This window comes from Thermobia domestica, chromosome 10 (assembly GCF_964235325.1).
Source record: "Thermobia domestica chromosome 10, izTheDome1.hap1.1, whole genome shotgun sequence".
NCBI lineage: Eukaryota > Metazoa > Arthropoda > Insecta > Zygentoma > Lepismatidae > Thermobia > Thermobia domestica.
Window position 1 is genome coordinate 31,669,284 of NC_137463.1, and position 21,916 is coordinate 31,691,199.

At 35.3% G+C, this 21,916-nt stretch overlaps 1 protein-coding gene across 2 annotated transcripts in view; it reads right to left on the reverse strand.

Annotated features, from left to right (window-relative positions):
- The window catches only part of LOC145662401 (methyl farnesoate epoxidase-like), a 93,672-nt gene that overhangs the window by 37,006 nt on the left and 34,750 nt on the right, over positions 1-21,916 (reverse strand). The window contains exons 1-3 of one of the 2 annotated variants that reach the window (XM_081727941.1): positions 12,622-12,765; positions 7,282-7,380; positions 2,386-2,634 (exon numbers count right to left, since the gene is read on the reverse strand). In XM_081727941.1, coding sequence (XP_081584067.1) covers positions 2,386-2,634; positions 7,282-7,363 — 331 coding nt within the window. In that variant the 5' untranslated portion in view covers positions 7,364-7,380; positions 12,622-12,765. Of the gene's footprint in view, positions 1-2,385; positions 2,635-7,281; positions 7,381-12,621; positions 12,766-21,916 lie in introns of those variants that run through there. The other variant, XM_081727940.1, reaches the window with a different exon arrangement.

The window sequence follows — 21,916 nt, forward strand, 5'->3', positions numbered from 1 at the left end:
GAGTTCTCAGTAACCCAGAGGAATTTCATGGCATATTGCCAATACTTGGAATGTTTCATTGCACAAAAGTGGCTCTACGGTGTGCAGGGAGGTATTCCCTTGGTAGCGGTTTCGATTATGCTTTGGTTGAACAGAGATCTTCGGAGTGTATTCAGTTAAGAGTGTACTAAATGGAAAACCTTATGTTCGGGCGTTTAACGAAAAGGAAGCATATAAAAATTTGCTTAAAGAAATACATCAGTTTCGACTGGCCTTACAAAATAAAGAAAAAGGAAAGTGTAAATTTCTCCACACTCAATGTAGTTTCAAGTCAACAACTGAGAGACTGCTATTGAAGATTTGTAAACGAATGTAGCAAGAAATCAGAACTTTTGCAGTTACCTCAACAAAATGACAAAATAATATTAGAGACGGTAAATATTGTAGTAACTCAAATGTTGTCTATAATGTTCTTTATAAGTGGGAAATATTGTAAGAATATTCAGTTATTTAATCACACCAGCAACGAAGAGCGCCGATCCTGGGGGCCCGGCGGGCCTCCCAAAGCTCATGTGCGCCCCGCTATTGTATTTATGAATATACAATATTTCGCATAATTTGAATGCAATTTGTCTTAAAATCCTCATATGTATACCTTCTGCATATAAATGGGCCCCCCAAATTTACAGAGAAATCGGCGCCCTTGCCAGCAATTTTCTAATGGTTTAATTTGCTTGTATTAATGATATTTTGAACCATTAACAAATAATAATTCATAATGATACTAATAGCACAATATTTCAAATACTGCTGTTAATATATTGTAAACCATAAGCCATTTTGTATAACAACTTTGTTTTGACATCCTTTTAAGTTAACATAGACAGGGCTCCAATGTCTGTAATAAGTACAATACACTACATATACAGGATGGACTATTTTGATTCATCCACAGCAACATTTCGGAAAATATGTACCGGATCAAAAGAACTTTACAATGAAATTTATTTGTCATAAAGAGGGACATTTTTGGTGTACCCTTTAATACCACCAGATTAACAATGTTGAAATCCAACACAAAGTTGTATTTTTTTTTCAAATGTCACTATGTCAGGTTATTACAAATTTCAAATCTACATTTAAAAAGAAAACAAGCAATGCCGGAGTTATTGTTCAGTGTTGTAAACTAACTACGCTACAGTATCACAAACATTAAAAATAACCAAACTTTGAAGGCTTCTAAAATAATAATAACGCAAGTGAGACGAACGGTGTAAGGCATATCGAATGCACCTTAGTGTCAAACACTATCATGATCTGACGTATTTCGAATAACAGGAAGAAAATGATAAGAGATTGAAAATTGCTTGCAATGGCGTAGTGTTAACACTTTTTGGTAGTTGTATTTGCAACAAGTTCTCATACTTACAAGATTTTAAGCATCTTGCCAACTTTAACATTAATTGTCATATCTGTCCAATGGTTTCAGATGTCAAAGTGCTGTAAACGGAATTACGATCTTCATGCTTTTTGTAAACAACTTACATGGTTATCTATGCAATTTTTCGAAATAAAGCCTTTAAAAAAGTCAAATTTTTAATTTCTCAAGTTTTGCTCACATTTATTCGAAATATATATATCACATCATAACTGTAGCATTTGACACTAAGGTACATTCGATGTGCCTTCCCTCGCACGCCTCCCTTGCGTTATTATTATTTTACAAGCCTTCAAAGTTTGGTTGTTTTTAATGTTTGTGACACTGTAGAGTCGTTAGTTTACAACACTGAACAATAACTGTGGTATTACTTGTTTTCTTTTTAAATGTAGATTTGAAATTTGTAATAACCTGATGTACTGACTTTTGAAAAAATACAACTTTGTATTGAATTGACAACACTGTTAATCTGATAGTATTAAAGGATAGGCCAAAATATGTCCCTCTTTGTGTCGAACAAATATAATTGAAAACTTCCCTTGATTCGATTTGTAGTTTTCGAGATATTCCCGTGGCGTAGTGTTAACACTTTTTGGTGTTAACACCCTTTACATATAAAATGTACTTTTGACGGTAATATGTAAAATACTTCAATATATAGTAATTTTATGGTAATATTTGAATTCCCTAACCTCGAAAACCTATGATTCGACACCAAGATGACTTTCCTAGGTGACTTAGTTCCTTAGTTATGTATGCTGATTGCTTATTTGGCGGCCATATTGGAAAATGGCGTCTGTGGAGATAAGCGACCATAATTGAGATGTCTACCCAAGAAAAAGTAGACAACAATAGATTGGAGAAGACGATACAACAACAAAACTCCGTGCACCCACAAATTTTTACGGGCATGTACTGTGGATCCAGGACTATACGGTATCACGGTGTAAATGAAAAAGTGTACGTACCTCCTCTTCCCTTTGTTCGAAAAAAGAAAACAAATCCGCTTGGTCGACCATCAAACTCCTCTTTGCTTAAAACTTCTTTTACTTCCTTGGCTCCGGTTACAACAACAATAACACACTCTCCGAGTTTCAGCCCAAAGACGGAGCCATATTTCTTGGCAAAATAGTTAAATACTGAGTAAATGTATTTATGTTTTTCCACAGCGGATTTCACGTCCAGTAAGTTTCCAATTATGGGTAACCATGGTGGGCCTATCCAGAAATACAGACAAATTAATGGGAGAGGAAATACAACACACACTCAAGAAATATACATACTCTGTTCTAGCGTGTAAGACAGTACATTACTATTATACAAGATGTTATAATTGTTCCACTGTTTCGAAACATCGTGGAAAGGGGAGGTCACACAGTGCGACTTGGGATCGAAAATCAGAGACCCAGCTCACCAGAGGTGAACGCTCTACCACTGAGATACCGCAGTTACAAAAAAGTTTTTGGTTCTAGTGATACATTGACTTGAATAAAATCAAGAAAATTTACTAACTGCAAGGAACATAAGTAAAATTTAAGAATTACCATTTCTTAGATCAGTGGTTCTCAAAGTGGGGTACGTGGCAGAGTTGGCGTGGGTCAATGAAATTTTGACCCACGACCCACTGACCCACGACCCACCGTGACCCACGACCCACTGACCCACCACCCACCATGACCCATGACCCACCGTGACCCACTCTGACCCACCACCCACCGTGACCCACCATGACCCACTGTGACCCACCATGACCCACTCTGACCCACCACCCACCTGACCTACTCTGACCCACCGTGACCCACCATGAACCATTTGCATCCACTTTGACCTACTCTGACTCACCAAAATCCATTGTCATCAACTCTGAACACGATCCACGGCCTCTTCTAAACTGACTAAAGAGTTTACACTTGTAATAAAACAAGACTGTGAAATTGTAATCGGAGTTAGAATTTCTAGTCAATCGCTCAAGCACCACTCTGTTACAATAACGGTAGATCTGACCTTTACGATATAAAATGGTAAAGTGTTTGTCAGTGAGGAAATTGAAACAGTTCGAGGTGGGGGGAAATTAGTATGTGCCTAAAATATACTTGTACTAAGAGAGTATTCTTGCAAGTGTTAATTTCTGAACGCATTCCACAAGAAACTTCTATTCGCAGGAAAATACCTCTGTACAATATGGAAAAGGTTATGGTTTCTCAGTTCACAGTATTTTTCTCACAAAAGACTTGAAAAATAAGTTGTTCATAGGGTATAAAAATACTCAGGTACCCTATGTGAGAACATTTCCATAAAGCATGCTCATAATTGTAATTTGTGTAATCACTAAAACACCACGTTAAATTTAAGTTACAATAATTGCAACTATTATGAATATTTATTCAAAGTAGTTTACCTAATGCAAAGAAGAGACTTACTAAAAATTAGGTACAAAGTTGAATAACTCAAATAAGCCATTAGTAATACAAGTATACATTTTCCGTAACTCGTAATTTTCCACCTTAAAATAAATCTGAAATCGGATTTATTTCCTGTTTGTAACTTTTTTGGCGGTAAATTATCCGCAGTGGAATGATGTCCACCCTTCAGCCAAAAAATAACTAGCTCGTCTACTTTGAGCTTGTCTACCGGTGGGCGATTAATATTGATGAACAAGTTAGACAATGTTTGAGCACTTAGTCTATTTCTAATATCAGTCATCTGTAAATTCATAAGGGGAAATCCCCGTTCGCACTCTGTCGTGGAAATTGATAATACTTCTATTCGACTTCTGCAACTTCTCATCGACAATCTGCTTGTTAGACTTAAGTCTGATAACGATTTTTCTTGGTCAGGTTTGAAATACTCAGCAAGAAGTATCATCTCTTTATCACCATACATTTTTTTCCATATCGACCATGTCAGTTGGCAATGTCGACCCACGTAGAACAGAAATTTCATCTACCACGCCCTTGATAGGGAATCTTGTGAATAAATTATCAATTAAAGCCTGATAAACTGATGATTTCTTATTTGTTTATAATTTAATTTTTGCAATTACACATGAAGGTTGATGTCATTACCAAGTTCCCTAACCCCTCTAGAAAGCGAAAGGGAACGAGGCTCCTGGAGTGTTCAAGAGGTGAACGGGAATTTCCCTCCTTCTTCAACTTCAATTATCACACTGCTGTTTGCCATGTGCCAAATTACGATGAATTTCAATTAAATTATCATAGTATAATTATTTCCTTGTTGGATTATCAATACTTTTCAGTGGAAAAAAAGGATGAAATTTCAAAGTTCCAAATCACGGTAAGTAGACCAACGTAAAGGGAAAAAAGTGTAAAATTTTCCATACAATTATGCGTACAATCCAAACTTCAAATTTTCGTGTAATTAAGCTTACAGTACAAATTTTATGGCTATTTTTCTCACAACTTTATGAGTTGATTGCCCTGTGCTGTACGCGCTCCATATAATAAACATAAGCTTCAGTAATTATTATAGCAGAAAGCAATGGATATATGAAGCCAAGCACTGTATTTTTTGTTTCTGGTTTTTCCTTAAATAACATCGATCGTTTTCGATAATTTTTAGAAACCAACTCACTTCCAATTTTCCATATATAGAAAGTGCACCCCCCCCCACACACACATAAAGAAGAATTTTAAAAAATGCTATGACACATTCTGTTTATTTTCAATAAAGAGTTAATACACTGAATTTCAGCTCCGTAAGTTTAACGGCTTGCGAGATACTCTTTTTTTTTTTTTTTTTTTTTTTTTTTTTTTTTTTGCAAAAATTCGGATCCTCACTACCTCCTTAGGATATTATGCATTATAGTAAAAGCATTATAACATCCCAATTTGGATTAAGGCCTAACTATATACCAAAAGTAATTTCCTTTGGCTTTGCAATTTGACCGTAATGATCAGGCACACACAGTTACATTCAATTTTTTATATAATAATTTATATATTACAGTGATTAAAAAATGTATTTTTTCTAGTAGTTAGCTCTAAAAACTCACAGGTCTCGAAAGCCAAGTTGTAGTGTAAGTCCTATTGCTATTATTACTATTAAAAATATCAATATCCAAAAGTGCCTGAAGTTCTTTTTTGACTTGGTTAAATATACTCACCTCAGGTAAGTAGACAGAAACAAGTGGAAAAGGAAGGGAAATGGTCTTGAAAGTAAAACGAAGACAAATTTACCAGTCTTCAGAAGATATTGTCTACAATGCAGTGAGCAGAGTGAGTCGGTAGATCATACTGAGTCGGTGGGTCGCAGTGGGTCACGGTGGGTGGTGGGTCACAGTGGGTCACATGCTGTTGACCCACTGACCCACTCAGAAAACTTGACCCACTTGACCCACTGACCCACTCTATCTCTGGTACGTGGACCACTGAGGGTCCGTGGGACGTAGCCAGGGGTCCGCGACACCTAAAAATTAAAATGTGTTATAATAAAATGGAATTCACAGGTATTATGCAAGAAGTATTTTTTCAGTTACTAAAAAGAAAGTAATTATAAATTATACTCAAGTTTGTAAGTTTAAATGTTTTCTTACTTTACTCAATTTCTGTCCTGTGAGTATGAAGAGTTGTCTAAAAAGGGATTGCAACATTTGATGCCTTTCCCTGCCACTTACTTATATGATGGAACCTTTTCTGCTCTTTGCAGTATTAACCTATAAACTACGGGATATTTTGATTTCAAAATATCCTGTTTCTTGTCTTAACTACGGATATTTCAATTTCGAAACGGTACTACAATATTTTTTGCAACACGTTTTGTTTCATGTGTTTTCGATAAATAGGAGTGAAGAAATTGACTTCTTTGTAAACCCTTATGAAAACGCTTTAAATGTAGTTTAAAGGTTAAAGGTAAATTACCTCCGTAGTTTAAAGGTTAAAGCCTGAAAGCGAAATCGTGTTGATATGGAATCGGACCTAAGATTAATGTTGACAAATTTTATTCCACATTTCAGTGCAATTATGGTAAAATTGAAAGAATTTCATTCCTCATATTAGTGATCCCACATTTGAGAATATTGTTTATCTACATTGATTTTCAGTCTTGAAAGTTACTGTATTTTCAATTGAAATTTCGTTCACTAGGAAACAATTATGTATGTTGAGAATAAATTACTTATTGTAATATTTTTCTTGATCTTTTTCTTGTCAGTGGTAATTCTAATTAGTATAGTTTTCAATACCACGGGAAATTTCAGATAGCACTGCAAAGGGGTCCGCGGATCACTTTCCGAATGTACAGGGGGTCCGCGTTATCGGAAAGTTTGAGAACCATTGTCTTATATTATTGAAATTTAGTCTTCCTTTGCAGCGGAGAGGCTGTGTAAAAGTAGATCTACAGTTTAAAGTAGAATTCGAACCACCGTAATGTGTTCAAATTTCAATGCTCTCCGGGAACTCAATTACCATTCATTCTATAGTTGAGAATAAATACTAGGATTGCATTTGAAACCCAGAATTGACCTGAAAGAGTTGAGTTACTCAAACATGTTAAAATTCATGTGCACAGTAGTCCCCTCCCGACACAAAATCATCCTTAGATAGCATTCTCAAAAATTTAGACTTAGGAAATATCACATCTGAAAATCATACAAAAGTTGTTACTCATTCGGGATGAAGTACACCTTTTTCCAGAGCTCTATCTTTTCCGCCAAAGTTTAGGAACATAAACTATCCTTTTTATGACCAAGAGCAGTCGATCAATTCAAACGTTTCATTGATTATTCGAATCAGACAAATGTCGATCGTATCAACATAAGAATTCCCCTTTTTCTCTTTATCCATAAATCGAAATAAAACTTAACTGTAAGGAGCAACTTCCATATAAACAAACAAGTATTGTCTTACCTGGAGGAAATCCATCAGGCTTTCGTATACTCCAGTACATTAGACAGCATATTAGGATAAAGAGGATAATAAAAATCATCATCTTTGGATGGACTGTATCTAAAAAAAAAAAAAAAAAGGTATACTTAAATATAACATTGTATATTGAAACTTTTTGAGTGATAAAATATATTATTTCACATTAAATTATGTATTAGCAGCATGTTATGAAGATAAAAGAAATTAAATTCCAATATAACGTTCCTCGAATAACACACAGGAAAGAGGAATAGAAAAATTATATATATATATATATATATATATATATATATATATATATATATATATATATATATAATGAAAGCCCGTTCTTCGCGCGGAGAGAATAGGTTTATGGAATATATTTGAACGTCCTTTTCTCCTGAATATCCATTTGAAAAAATGTAATTGTAAAAAAAACCGTTAGATACGGTACTCTATTTTTGGCATAAATTCTGAACTCCCCTACCCCTTAGAGTACGCCCCTTAATCAATGTGACATGTTAAAATTCTTGAGGTGGGAAACTATGTTCAAAGAGTCATTTCAAACGGGTGAACCGTTTACCGTGATGCGAGCACAAACAACACAGAATGTCTATTCCAACATGTTGATAAAATATACAAAACAAAAAGGGAATTTTGGAAAATTATGGGTCACGTGTTGGCTTACTTGTAATGAAGGGTTTACGAGGGCTGTCTAAAAAGTATCCGACCATTGGCCAGAAAAATAGTTGCGAATACCTGACAGATTTGGGACCCTAATCCCCTTCAAAGTAGGCCCCTCGTGCTTCCAGACACTTAGCCCACCGATCCTTCCACTGCTGGAAACATCGCTGGAAGTCTTCTTTTGGAATGTTGTTCAGCTCCGTCGTCGTGTTCCGCATTATGTCTTCTCTACTCTGAAAACGGGATCCCTTCAGAGGCGTCTTCAATTTTGGAAACAACCAGAAGTCACAAGGAGCCAGGTCTGGAGAGTAGGGAGGTTGACGAACGGTTGTAATTCCATGTTTGGCTAAGAACGTGTGGATCAATTGGGATGAATGTGCTGGGGCGTTGTCATGATGGACGTGCCAGTTCTTCGCTGTCCACATGTCTGGTCTTTTCCGCCGGACTGCGTCACAGAGTCGCCTGAGAACATCTTGATAGTACTCCTTTGTTACTGTTTGTCCCGGTGCGTACTCGTGATGCACAATTCCACGGACATCGAAGAAAACAGTCAGCAACACCTTGATTTTGTTTCGCACCTGCCGCGCTTTCTTCGGCCTTGGAGAATCGGGATGCTTCCATTGAGACGATTGTTGTTTTGTTTCTAGGTCGTACCCGTACACCCATGACTCATCTCCAGTTATCACGGAATTCAGATACCCAGAATCAGTGTTGGTGGTGTCCAGAAGGTCCTGTGCAACGTCAAAACGGGTCTCTTTTTGTTCCTGAGACAACAACTTGGGTACAAATTTAGCAGCCACTCGTTTCATGTTCAAATCGTCACGCAAAATTGCATGTGCAGAATCTTTACTCACTCCAACATCTGCAATCTCCCGCACTGTCAAATGGCGATCTGCCATCACCAAATTTCGCAGCCGCTCAACAAAGCTGCATTCCGAGCAGTTTGGGGCCTGCCGCTACGCTGCTCACTCTCGACTGATGTGCGGCCATCTTTGAATCGGTTGAACCATTGTTTAATTTGTGTTACACCCATCGCATCTTCTCCAAACACCTGCTGAATCTTACGAATTGTTTGGCTTTGAGAATCACCCAGCCTTTGACAGAATTTCATGCAGTATCTTTACTCAATTCGTTCAGTCATCTTGCGAGAAACACTAAATCCGACAAACACTACCAACAACACCTCACTTCGCGACCACCAGCTCACGACTGGCACACGCGAACGCGGTGAAAAAATTCAAGCATGCGCATTAAGGTTCCTCCTTCCACCGTGCACGGTGGCGCCACCTGAGAATTACTACTTTGCGTGGAAAAAATTAAGGCCGGATACTTTTTAGACAGGCCTCGTATATACAGATTTTTATCATTATAACTTGATAGACTTCTGAGATACTCTATTTTCCATGTTAATTTTAAACCCCATATTCCTTTAGGGTATGGCCTCGTATCAAAATGGTGATTGAAACCTAGTTCGAAGTAGATATACTATGTATGTTCCAAAATGCATTTCAAAGTTTTGAGTCATTTTTCCGTGATGCAATTACAAACAACAGGTAGCATCGCTTTCAAGGCGGAGGAGGAAAAAACTCTCTTTCTTCTTAAAAATGGGAATTTTAAAAGAACGCTAAGAATACCTGTCCACTTATTTTTAATAAGAAGTCATATGCCGAGTTTTATCTCCCTACCTTCAGGATTTATGCAGCATCTTGTGCGTAAATAAAGGAAATTTTTTAAATAACATCGAAATTGTCTTCCTTTTCCCAGTTAAAAGCGAAATTCTCAAAAACGTTGAAACACTACGTATTCTCTTATTTTTACTGAAGAGTTGATATACCAACTTTCACATCTTGAACTTAGGAGAATCCTTACATTCGTTACCCTTTCAATAAAGAAAGTTAAACTTAGATATTACAGAAATAACACAACTTTTCCTCCTTAGAAGCAGAATTCTTGAAAACGCTGGAATACGTATTTCCTTATTTTTATTCGGGGAAAGGGAAATTTCAATATGATTGAAATTGTCCTCTTTATCCCCTTTGCTGAAGAATGATCAGAAACGCTTAAATCGTGTTCCTTATTGCGAATTAAAAGTCTACATACCTAATTTCAAATTTCTACTGTGAAGAGAATTCTCACATATGGCACTTTCTGATTAAACAGGGAAATTTGAGTATTTTATTAAATGTGGAGTGGAATTTTCCCCTTTTGGAATGGAATTTTTGAAAGCGTTGAAACACATATTTCCTTATTTTTAATGAAGAGTTTATATGTAGCGTTTCATCTCTCTAACGTCAGAGATTGGTGCGATACACCATTCTTGGGGGAAATTTTGAACTCTCGTTTACCCTCCTTAGGACGGGTATTTCCAAAAAAATTCATCCTAACCCTTTACTTTCATAACAAAACGAGTATTCTCTCCAAATTTCACGTTTCTAGAGCCTTTCTATTTGATCTGTGCCCCTTCTGGTGTTGCTGTCGATGTGTGATTTCCCGTACCTCCCTCGAAAGAGGAGGAACAACTTGCTGCAGCCGAGATCTGCCAATTGTTGGATGCGGAAGCGTTGCCACAATGAATTATTTCACTGAACTTCCCTGTGCACTATCTTGTTAGCAATTCTAAGTAGACTACGATCTTCACTCGTGAAGACCAAACGACTGAATGACAAATTGGCAACACAGCCGAGGTTGTTCACTTCTTTTCCCTAAGCAAAAGGGAGGGTTTCCTCCATCAGAGGATAGCGAGTATGGAGCCGAAGCATGTTTTACATATTTTCCGAAGGTACACTTGAAATAGAAAAGCTCTAACATGTCTTAGGCGATGATGAGTCAACCACTTGCACTCTTTTATATAAGAATACGACAAGTCAAAATGATGGGCCCGATTTTAGAAATTTATTCTGTGAAATCTAAAAACATAATGAAACAAGCTTCGAAAGATTAACTATCCAAATTTAGTTTTCACTTTCTACCGCCAACAGTAGCAACAAGAATGAAATGAATTGATTATATTGACCATAACATTCTACAAAAGGTTCGGCAGCAATCGGCTGGATGTGTGACATGTTACTAGAGGCCAGTGACGTAACTTGTGGGGACAGAGGAGCAACTGCCCCCCCCCCCCCCCGCAGAGAAGCTCTGCGCTGTTCGAGGAGGGCCCATTTTAAGACAAAATTTTCTTACTCCGTATACGATACGAATATCAAACTATAAATGAAGTATTAAACAGGTTCACTACATTACATAAACCAAACCGAATACAAAAAGTAAATAAAACAAAGATGAGTCGTGGGCTCATTTCAGTAAAAAAAAAAAAAAATGTCTATTTTAGGGGCCCTAGAAGTAATATTTATTCGTATGGTTTTGAGATTTGTCAATATTGTTCCCTTAATTAATTTGTCATGTATGGAACGGGCCCAGGGGCGTAACCAGGCACGTAGCTAGGATTTCGTGAAGAGAGAGAGGGGGGGGGGGTCCGCGACATGAAATACTGTGGTCATCACGCCAGGAGCTCGATCAATTTAAACTACTTTACTATCAACATAGGTATATTTGTTTGTTAGAACAATGAAATATGGATATGTTGGTAAGTGTTTTAATAACAAATTATGAAGAAATCTTGAGTAAAATAATTTTTAAAAAACGTATTCTGAAAGATTTTACAGTATTTACGTCCTTCCTCTGTTCATTCAAACATAGCAATTTTCTTTTCATTATGACCTCAACTATTATAAAAAGTACATACTCAATAATGTCTTGTAAAATATTTTACAATATCTGCATCCCTTTCTCTGTTGAATCAAATGTTAACAGAACTTTCTTTCCACATAAATTTTTGTTTTTATTATTCCATCAAATACTGTCTGTTCCAAATGACAGGTTAAAGGAGCAGTTGAAAATTGTTCTTGAAATAACATTTGATACTGCAAGAATGCGATGCCGAAAAATTATGATAAAAAATGTCCACGCTGTTACACAACGGCAGTATGCTTCGGAAGCTTGAAATTTCCCTGACTAGTAGCAGAAATTCTGTGAATTCCGTAACTTTTCTAGAAATTTCAAATTACCCTGACTCTTCCAGGATATCTCGCTCACCTCGCCACAATGTATTGCAAGTAATACAAATCTCCTCATAAGAGAGAATAACCAAATGCTTGCTTTATCTTTTTATTTTTAATGCTGATTCTTCTTTTTCTCGTTTCTTTTTGTTCCATCCTTCCTTATTTTTTTCATTTCTGGTCTCGAAGGGAAGGGAGTGCGGACCCCCCCCCCTTTGGATACGTGCCTGGCGTAACTAATGGTCCCGCAGACCTTGCCGTGCAGAAGGGCCCACAGGCTCCGAGAGGCCTATAAAGAGTAAGAGAAAAATGGGGTCCAAGAATTAGGAAAACAACTTTTCTAGGGGAGGGCAAATACGCGTATTAATGCTCCCCCCTCCGAAAAAAATCTAAGTTACGGCGCTGCTCGAGGTGCTCACATAGAAAACTTCTGGTATGTTTGAAAAAACTTTCGACAGTTTACCTTTGTTAGCACATGTCTTACAATAACATATGTTAATTAGATTTCACAGAATACATTTCTGAAATAGGGTCCATCATTTTAATTTGCCCTATATATTACATATATGCACAATCAATTTCTTAGGATAATATCACTTACCTTTGATTAGAGCCTTAGGATACAGTTGAATATTGTGGTATCATGAATGTAAGAAAAACAAGCATCTTTCTTTGAAAACATACTGAGATTAATCTTTGTGCTGAACTGATGTGATTAGTTTGTTCCATGCTATCTGAAGGTCGTCTCTTTGTTCTGTAGTTACGGTATGTGGTTTCTCATAATGTGAACCTTGATGGCGTATAATTTAGGGAACATATTTCATTACCATGAGTTATCATTTTACGCTACAATTTTGTACGATTGTACGAGGCTTTACATAAACTTATCTAATGTGATATAACTTCTCTTTATGTTTCTATTACGTAATAACTAATGCGTCCTTTTTTTTCTATCTGCATATTCATTTATTCAAGAAACTGCATTAGTTATTATCGTAAAGAACACTATACTTTCTCATAGAATTGCAGTCGAGTATATTTAATACCACACAAAAAAGTATAACGTGTATATTCATCTTTGAGGAAATGGGATTATTTATTAAGTTTAAACATTTCCCAGAAAAAAAACTAAATTACTGTTATTTTGCATTTGCTAAGTGTTTCAACTCATAAAGGAATTCTTCTATAAGAACTCTTGGTAATAAGAATTATGATCTAACAGTAAGTATAAAGAAATTGTATAATAATATTAGACTACAATAATTTATCTAGAAAGAATTGAACCTTTTGTGTATAAGATGGCGTTAGTGTCTCAAATCTAGGGGCATACTCAAAAAAAAAAAAAAAAAAATGGCTGTGCAAATTCAACACAATGGCTCTGTGTTATAGGAATTGGGTTAATTTTTGACACAAACCTTTTGTTACTTCAACTCCCTGGCACTTTGGAGAGAAGTGTTACAATGACAGTCGTTAAATTCACCACCTGGATCTATTTCTCAAAGCAACAAGTCTTGTAATATGTTTTCTACAAGTTGTAAAATATCAAGAAATTGCAATATTAGAATAATAGCAAAATTCATTTCTTAATACCAATGCTGATACCTCTAATTTATGATTATATATATATATATATATATATATATATATATATATATATATATATATATATATATATATATATATATATATATATATATATTTGTACAATATTTGCTTTTGAACATTTTTATACTAGTATTACAAGACTAATAATTTTGAGAAATATGATACATAATGAGTCATTTTAGTAATACGCCATTGGATGGTGTTATTTAGGATTTAGGATTTAGATTTCTGGGCTTTCGGCATCTAAGGTCATTTAGCCCTTCACGATTTGAGGGATGACGTCCCTCGGCGAGCACACAATCCGGGCAAAGGGAAGGAAGAAAGGATGGGGGAAGGAAGGAAGCGGCCTGGGACCTATAAGTTAGGTACCACCCTGGCATTTGCCTGGTGTGAATGAGGAAAACCCAGGAAAATCTCATTCAGAGTGGCTGGCCTGAAAAAGCTTTTTACACTTTTTCGACCAAGTGACCCCACCGGGAATCGAACCTGGTACCGCTCGCACCGAAGGCGAGAGCTTGGATGGTGTTATATATACACAGTTGCCAAACACTACTTTTATCATAAAAACATTTTGGTAAGAGTGCACTTCGTGCAGAACATTCATAGGAACCTCCAAACTTCCCTAATCCTAAGCTAATCCAACCCTACACTACTTATTCCTATCCTACCTTGAGTCATGTCAACATGACAAAATAACTTGTCCTGTAGAAACTGCACTCTTGCCAACATTTTTTCTTATAAATGAACGTGACTTATGAGGCATAAAAAACATGTGGCAGTGATTACAAGGAATAAAGTACAGTCGGTAACGAAAAAAAAAAAAAAAAACAGTGATACAGCTACAAATAATAGATGGCACCATTTTCACTCAAGGAAATGTCAGAAAATTCATACACTCACAAAATTGTTTTTGTAAACGAGTACAGGAAATATAACACGTTATTCGTTACTTGATATAAGTGACAAGTATACAACCTAAAACTTTGCCTAACACAAAGTCTTTCTGTCAGTGACGAGATATTTATGACATGTAGGGTTGAATTGCTGATTCTTGTTCAGAATTTATTTTCTTAAAGTACAATTGCTGAAATTTCACAAGCCATTTTTGCAAGATTGATTCTTTTCTAACAGTAGGCGTTGTTCTGAATAAGACTCGCCACATAGACAAAGAGTATCCGTCGAGTTAACGCCAGTCACTTACTCGTCACAGTCCTTTAACCGGAATCTCCAATCTCTTCAATAAACTCGCGTAATTGACGACTGAAAGAGCATGTGACCTGGTATAATTAACTGCTTACATGACTGGCTAGGCTTTAAAACTTATCCAATCATTTCCCGCACAAAGACTGTTGATGAATGATGCAATGCGCGATTAATGAATTAAACCACAGTCGTTTTCTACGACAGGTACTAGAGCAACGATACCTCTTTATTTTTTCCACACATGTTTCTGCTACAATAAGCAATGATACACTTTATTTTTTCCCCATTGAAGATTGTCTTTCTGAACAGCATTTTCAACTCCTTTATATTCTCCAGTGGTCGTTCCGTGAATGTCAAGAAACTCTTCATACACTTCATAATTTTCATCTATCTATTGAATGAAAGAAACGCCTGAGCGCGGTGTCTTGATTTGATTTATTTGCGTTCATTTGACCATACAGAGTACACAAATTTGTACATATGGTATAGAACATGTCATTTCACAATAATACATTGGTTAAATACAGAGTTAATAAACACATACAAACAAACTATAAGCATACGAATATAAAACTAATTTTTTTTTTTTTTTTTACAATAAAAGAAGGAAAAAATAAAGATTTGATATTTAATCTAATGGTTAAAATATATCTACGTACTAAGTTTTATTGCCTTCAGAAATAATAAAGGATTATTCACCTATATACTCATCTACAGAATAATAAGATTTACAAATTAGCATATTTTTAACCTCTCTCAAAAACTTTATATCATCTTTTATGTATTTCAATTCTCTTGGTTATTTATTATATAGCACCGCACCTCTATAAAATGTAGTTCTTTCAAACATACTTGTTCTGTGTGACGGTATTACAAATTTATCACAGTTTCTAGTTCTATATTCATGTACGTCGGCATGCGTTAAGTAGTTATCTATGTTTTTTCTGACTAGTTATACCTCATATATATACAAACTCGCTATCGTAAGCAATCTGAGTTCACGAAATTTACTTCTACAACTACTACGAAAATGGGAATGTATAATGATACGGATTATTTTCTTTTGTAATCTAAATATTGTAAACAAATCATTAGTGACACCCCAGAAGGCAATACCATACTGTACTCGGGAATAAAATGACGCATAATATAATGAAATAAAAGTATCTAGGTTAAGAACAGAGGAAAGTGTATAAGCCATATAAACAATAGAAGATAAATTTTGGCATAAATTGTTTATATGATGTTTCCATTTAAGTTTGTCGTCTAGGTTTAATCATAAGAATTTCGTATTTGAAGCACATTCCACATTATTATTGTTAATTGTAAACGAAGGTTTAATTGGTGATGAATTAGTTGGGAAAAAATATAAACATTTGTTTTTTTCGGTGTTAATAATTAAGTTATTGTGGTGTAACCAAGTTTCGAGCTCTCTTGCTGTTATATTTACATTATTTTCCAGCTCAGTTAAATTACTTCCTTTTACAAGTATATTTGTGTCATCTGCATACAGAAATAACTTACCATGAGTGATATAAAGTGGTAGATCATTAACATATAAAAGAAATAATATTGGTCCTAAGACTGATCCTTGAGGAACTCCTATGTTAACCATAGAAGGTGTTGATCTGTGAGTTTCGATATACAAGTTGTCTTCATTAATGAAATTTATGTCTACAAATTGTTGTCTATTTGTAAGGTAAGTTTGAAACCATTAGTTAGCAACACCTCTTATTCCATATGCATTTAATTTACTTAAGAGTAACGAATGGTTGACACAGTCGAAAGCTTTACTCAAGTCACAAAATATAGATAGTGGGTATGATTTACTTTCTATTGAGTCTACTACTTCTTGCAAGAAATGAAGGGCAGCTGTAGACAGTGGCGGCGTAAGGCAAACTGGGGCCCGGGGCCAGTGAAGTAGATCGGGGCCCCTTTTCGAACAATCGTGATTTATACACTTCTATTTTTGACATTCATTTACATAATCATTTTTTCTGTTTATCCTCCCCCTTTCCCGTTGGTGTGTTTAATCTGATTATATATATATATATATATATATATATATATATATATATATATATATATATATATATATATATATCATTTTAATCTGATATATTAAACAAATGGGGTGACATTCAGCATCCCTGTCTATTTTTTAATACTTAGAACAGCCTTCAGGCTGGTATATAAAAATAAAACTGCACCAAGACTATCATTGCATATTGTTTTCTTTTTTTATTCATTTTTAAACAAAGGAGACGATAGAAAAAGGATTAGGGATACAAGTGTGACGGAAACTACAACCCAGGACAAAAATAACATAATCTTAAGAACAAACAAAACTTAACAATCAAGAATCCAGAATTTATCCTACACCTATACTATCCTAGTATCAACGCGTACTGTAATTAGATGGAATAGTGGAAGTAATGCTCCTAATAATACATTTAGAAACAAATTTACCTACAAAATGTAAAAATGAGCTGATATTGAAAAGATGCAAATAATAATATAACCAATGCGATTTCTAAATGTAAGCTCTATGTTTTCTAGAGTTCTTTGTTCGGTTCTCTCCTTTGGTGTTTCTCCTGTGCAATTTCTCATATGAGTCAGTTTATTCATAGTTTCTCCCTGTCTGAATTTACGCTACATGGGTATTTTATTTGATTAGATTTTTCTTCTACCATTAGCCCCATTCACTTTAACATTAGGTCCCTCTCCAGTGATCATACACAATAGTTACTTTTTTTTTTTTTACCAAACTATCAGTAAATAATAGCTAGAATAGATTTTTCTCTTGCGCGTCTTTTTCATTTATCTTTTACTAGGTTTCTTTCCAGTGATAATGTACTATCTATTTAGTCCCACTACTTTTGCCGAAGTATCAATGAATAGTTAAGCACTAGAATATTTCTCTCCTGCTTGTCTCTTTTACTATTGTTTCCAGATTTCACGCTTGTTTTATGATTATATTATTTTGTATTTAATAATTCAGTCATGTTTATATTCGGTCACTTTTGATTATTTCCATTACCTCTCTAATATAGTATTAGAATATATTATTTAAAAAAAACTCAATATATTGAATAATTGGGAATATATTATAGCTTAAATATGTAAGCACAGAATTCTACTACGGGTTATACCATCCTACTTTTCATTACCACCTATCACCAGACAATTGACAGATCTTAACGGCTTTTTATTATATTACTCTTTTGGTACGTTTGTATTTTTATTGCCTTCACTTCAAACATGAAACTACTTTTGACAGTAGTTTCACTACCATATTAGCCTGTCAGAATGATACCTTCCTTGCTTTGGTAGCAGCGAAAGTCTCAACTATATTATCAGGAGCCAGTGGATGCTATTTCATTTTCGATAGAAAGAATGTCCAGATTCGTGAATCTTTCTTGACTTATTGTGGAACGCAAGTATGATTTTATGAATTTCATTTTGCTGAAAGACCTTTCATATTATGCGACAGATACGGACAGTGCTACCAAAATCTGAAGAGCGGTTGCCAAACTTTAGTAAAATTCAAACTCTATTGAAGAGACATATTTCGGGATGCCTTCTGGGGAAAAGTCAAGTTGTTCCTTAGCTTTGTGAGCACACCTTAGTGAACGGATCCTTACAATTCTGAAATAATTCTAAGCCATCCAGGTCATTTTCGTAGACCAAAGCCAGATCAGAACAACATGTTTTTAGCCTTTCCTCGCTCTCATCATCTAGCTGCTACACAAAGTTGGCCATGCAACATAGGAATCCAAATCTATCGTTGAGGTCATGCATCTGAGTAAAATGATCATACATTTGTTGTCTCATTTCATCTAGAATTTAATTGATACAGCGCTTTACTTTGGCCTGTGCAGTCAGGGGTTCATTCTTTGCTTCTTCAGGCATGCATCTCTTTCTCCTGTGTGTATCTACAGTTATGTTCCATGCCCTGCAACTTCCTTCAGCTGCAGATATGATTTCCTTGCCCAGCTCAAGTCTCCAGGTATCAATGGTGTCAACCAGGCTCTGTAACTGAATAAGAGTTTGATTGAAACTCATATCCTGAGATTGAAGGAATTTTTGGATCCGATCAATATATGAGAGATCTGCAGACCAGAAATATAGTAAAATGATGAAGTTAAGTGACTGGATGCTTGCAAGAAGAAGACCATCATCTCTTCTAGTATCAAGTGTTTCAATCGAAGTGTCACGCAGATCTTCCAACAGATCAATTACTTCATCCAATTGACTAGAAAGTGTCTCCAAAGCTTCTGCTTTTGAACTCCATCTAGTGTCAAGTTTTACGTTTCAGACCAATCATTACGTGATTTTGCAGCACATTCCATCGGTGAGTAGATGTAGAGAAGAATACCAAAAACGTTCCATTGCTCCAAACAAAGTGACCGCCAGAACATTAACGTGCGCAGCATGTAAGCCACAAGGTTCAATGAATTATTGTTACAAGGAACGAAAATGGTCAAAGGATTTATATTCCGTATCAAAGTTTGAACTCCAGAATATTGCCCGGTCATTGTAGGCTGATTTTATCACAAGAGTTGCCTCTGCAATTTTAATAAGCCCATCACGTTGTAGTTACTTCAGTATTTCAACAGAAATACTCTCAGCAGTCTTTTCTTTGATAGAGATAAAATCATTAAATGTTTCCCGAACTTGAATAGAATTACGTTGTATGTCAACAAATCGAATGATTTGTGAGAACTGTTTCACATGAGAACAATCAGGAGTTGAATTAAATATAATGCTGAAGTATTTTGAATATTTGAACACTTGTTTTCTTATTGAACATTTTCTTCGTTCTAAATTTGTGGACTGAAATGTAAATTCATACGCCAAAACACACGAGCAGAAATTGGGAAACCAGCTGAGCAAAAGGGTTTCGCTCGCTGAAAATTCGACTTGTAAAGAACAAAAGAGAAAGACAGAAGAAAAAGAAGTGAATCTGCGACTATAGCGTCTGCACCAAAGAGCTTTCAGTTAGTAACAGAATGCTAGTACTCTAATAAAGCATTACGTTAATCCTTTCTTTCTACCCTTCTCTTGAACTGATATGTGAATAAATAAAGAAACAGTGATGTTTTAGGAAGCAGGCTAGCAGATGGGGCCCCATTACTTGCATCATAAGACCTTAGAATGTAAACAACACAATATACTTTGACTTTCTTTTATTATATTTTAATCTACACAGCTTTTTCCTTTAAATTTCTCTGAGGTTATTGAACAAAGTGAAACTTTTATTTTATTTATATTTTAATTCACATACATTTTTCCTTTAAATTTCTTTGGGGCCTCACGAGAGTAAAAAATTTATTTTATTTATTCACCTACATTCAACTTTTTTCTTTGATTTTCTTGGGAGTCCGAAGCAAGTGAAACGTTTACTTCATTTCTCACCTATATTCAGAGCTTTTTCCTTTAAATGTCTTTGGGAGCCTCCAAGATAATGAAACTTTTATTTTATTTATTTTTAATCTACATTGTTTTTTTTTTTTCTTTAAATTTCTTTCGCGTCTCCAAGAGAGTGAGGCCCGAAGCTTATAGCTTATACAGAAATCTGGCACTGATTAGCTTTATTAGACAGATATTTATGTTGTTTCATCCGTCATTTGGTGTAATATTGATTGACAATTAATTGCGTTTCCTTTTAGAGGTGTGGATTATAAACCTTGACAGCCCTTGTATGACTCATGCTAACAAAGTTCCTTAGTAATTACTTTTTACCTACCGTCGGGGGCCCCCAGAAAGCGGGGCCCGGGGCGAGGGCACCGCTCGCCCCGCCCTTACGCCGCCACTGGCTGTAGATGTGGATCTATTTTTAAGAAAACCATGTTGCGAGTCAGATAAAACATTGTTACGTTCCAAATGCGTAATTAATTCATTTTTTATTATGGATTCTATAATTTTCGAAAATTTAGAGGAGAGAGCTATTGGTCTGTAATTTTCGCATTTCTTTCTGTCACCCTTTTTGTGTAATGGTTTTATAAGGGCCCATTTCAGGCTGTCTGGGAATATACCTTGTAAGAATGAGTCATTAATTATGTGAGACAGAGGCTGTGCAATTGCGTGGATACATCTTTTGATTATAAATTTCGGGATGTTGTCTGGACCCCTTGATGATCCGTATTTAAAATTCCTTACTACTGATATTATTTCAGAAGGATTTGTTGGAATTATAAATAAAGAACTACTTATTTGATTAATTCGATTAGGGTTATTCTTAATATCATTCGATGGTGTTTGCGATTTAGGCAGGTTAGTAACTATATTGCTGAAGTAAGAGTTGAAAAGCTCAACAATAACATGAGGGTCTTTACAGTTTTTGCCGTTCGCGAGTTTTATTTCAGTATTTTGAACATGTTGTGGTTTTTGATTTGTTTCTTCTTTAATTATTTTCCAGGCCATTTTGGTCTTGTTTTCTGCATTAGAAATTATATTATTATAATAGGACTTTTTGGCTTGTTTTATTACCTTTTTATATATGTTTTTATAATTTTTACAGCAAATCTTAATACTATTATCCTTAGTAGTTTTGCTAAGATGATTTAGTGACTCCATTTTTTTACTACTCACTATTATACCTTGCGTCACCCATTTCTTTTTTTATTGTTCTTGATTGTAAACGTTGCGTATGGTAAACACTGATCAAATATCAGCTTAAATTTACTGAAAAATATACTAAACTTATCGTTCACCGAATAAGATGATTTTGACATTACACTTGACCAGTCCTCGGATTCAAGACACTTATTAAATTGTAAAATATTGTCTTCACTGAAATTTCTTTTTCTCATTTTTATTATTTTTGAACAACCAGTTTTTTTGTTTTGTGGATTAACTAACACATTTGCATTGTAAGAGTTCACAGTGGCTATTTGTGCCCTATGATCAGAAAACCCGCTATTGAAAACATTAACGAAGCAATCGAATTTCCTTTTGTTTATAATCACCTGATCGATGGCAGTTTGTAAATTTTCCGTTATTCGCGTTGGTTCATTAACTATTGCTTCTAAATTATGGCTAAGTAGTAATATTTTCAATTGATCATCAATAGAATTATGGTCTAA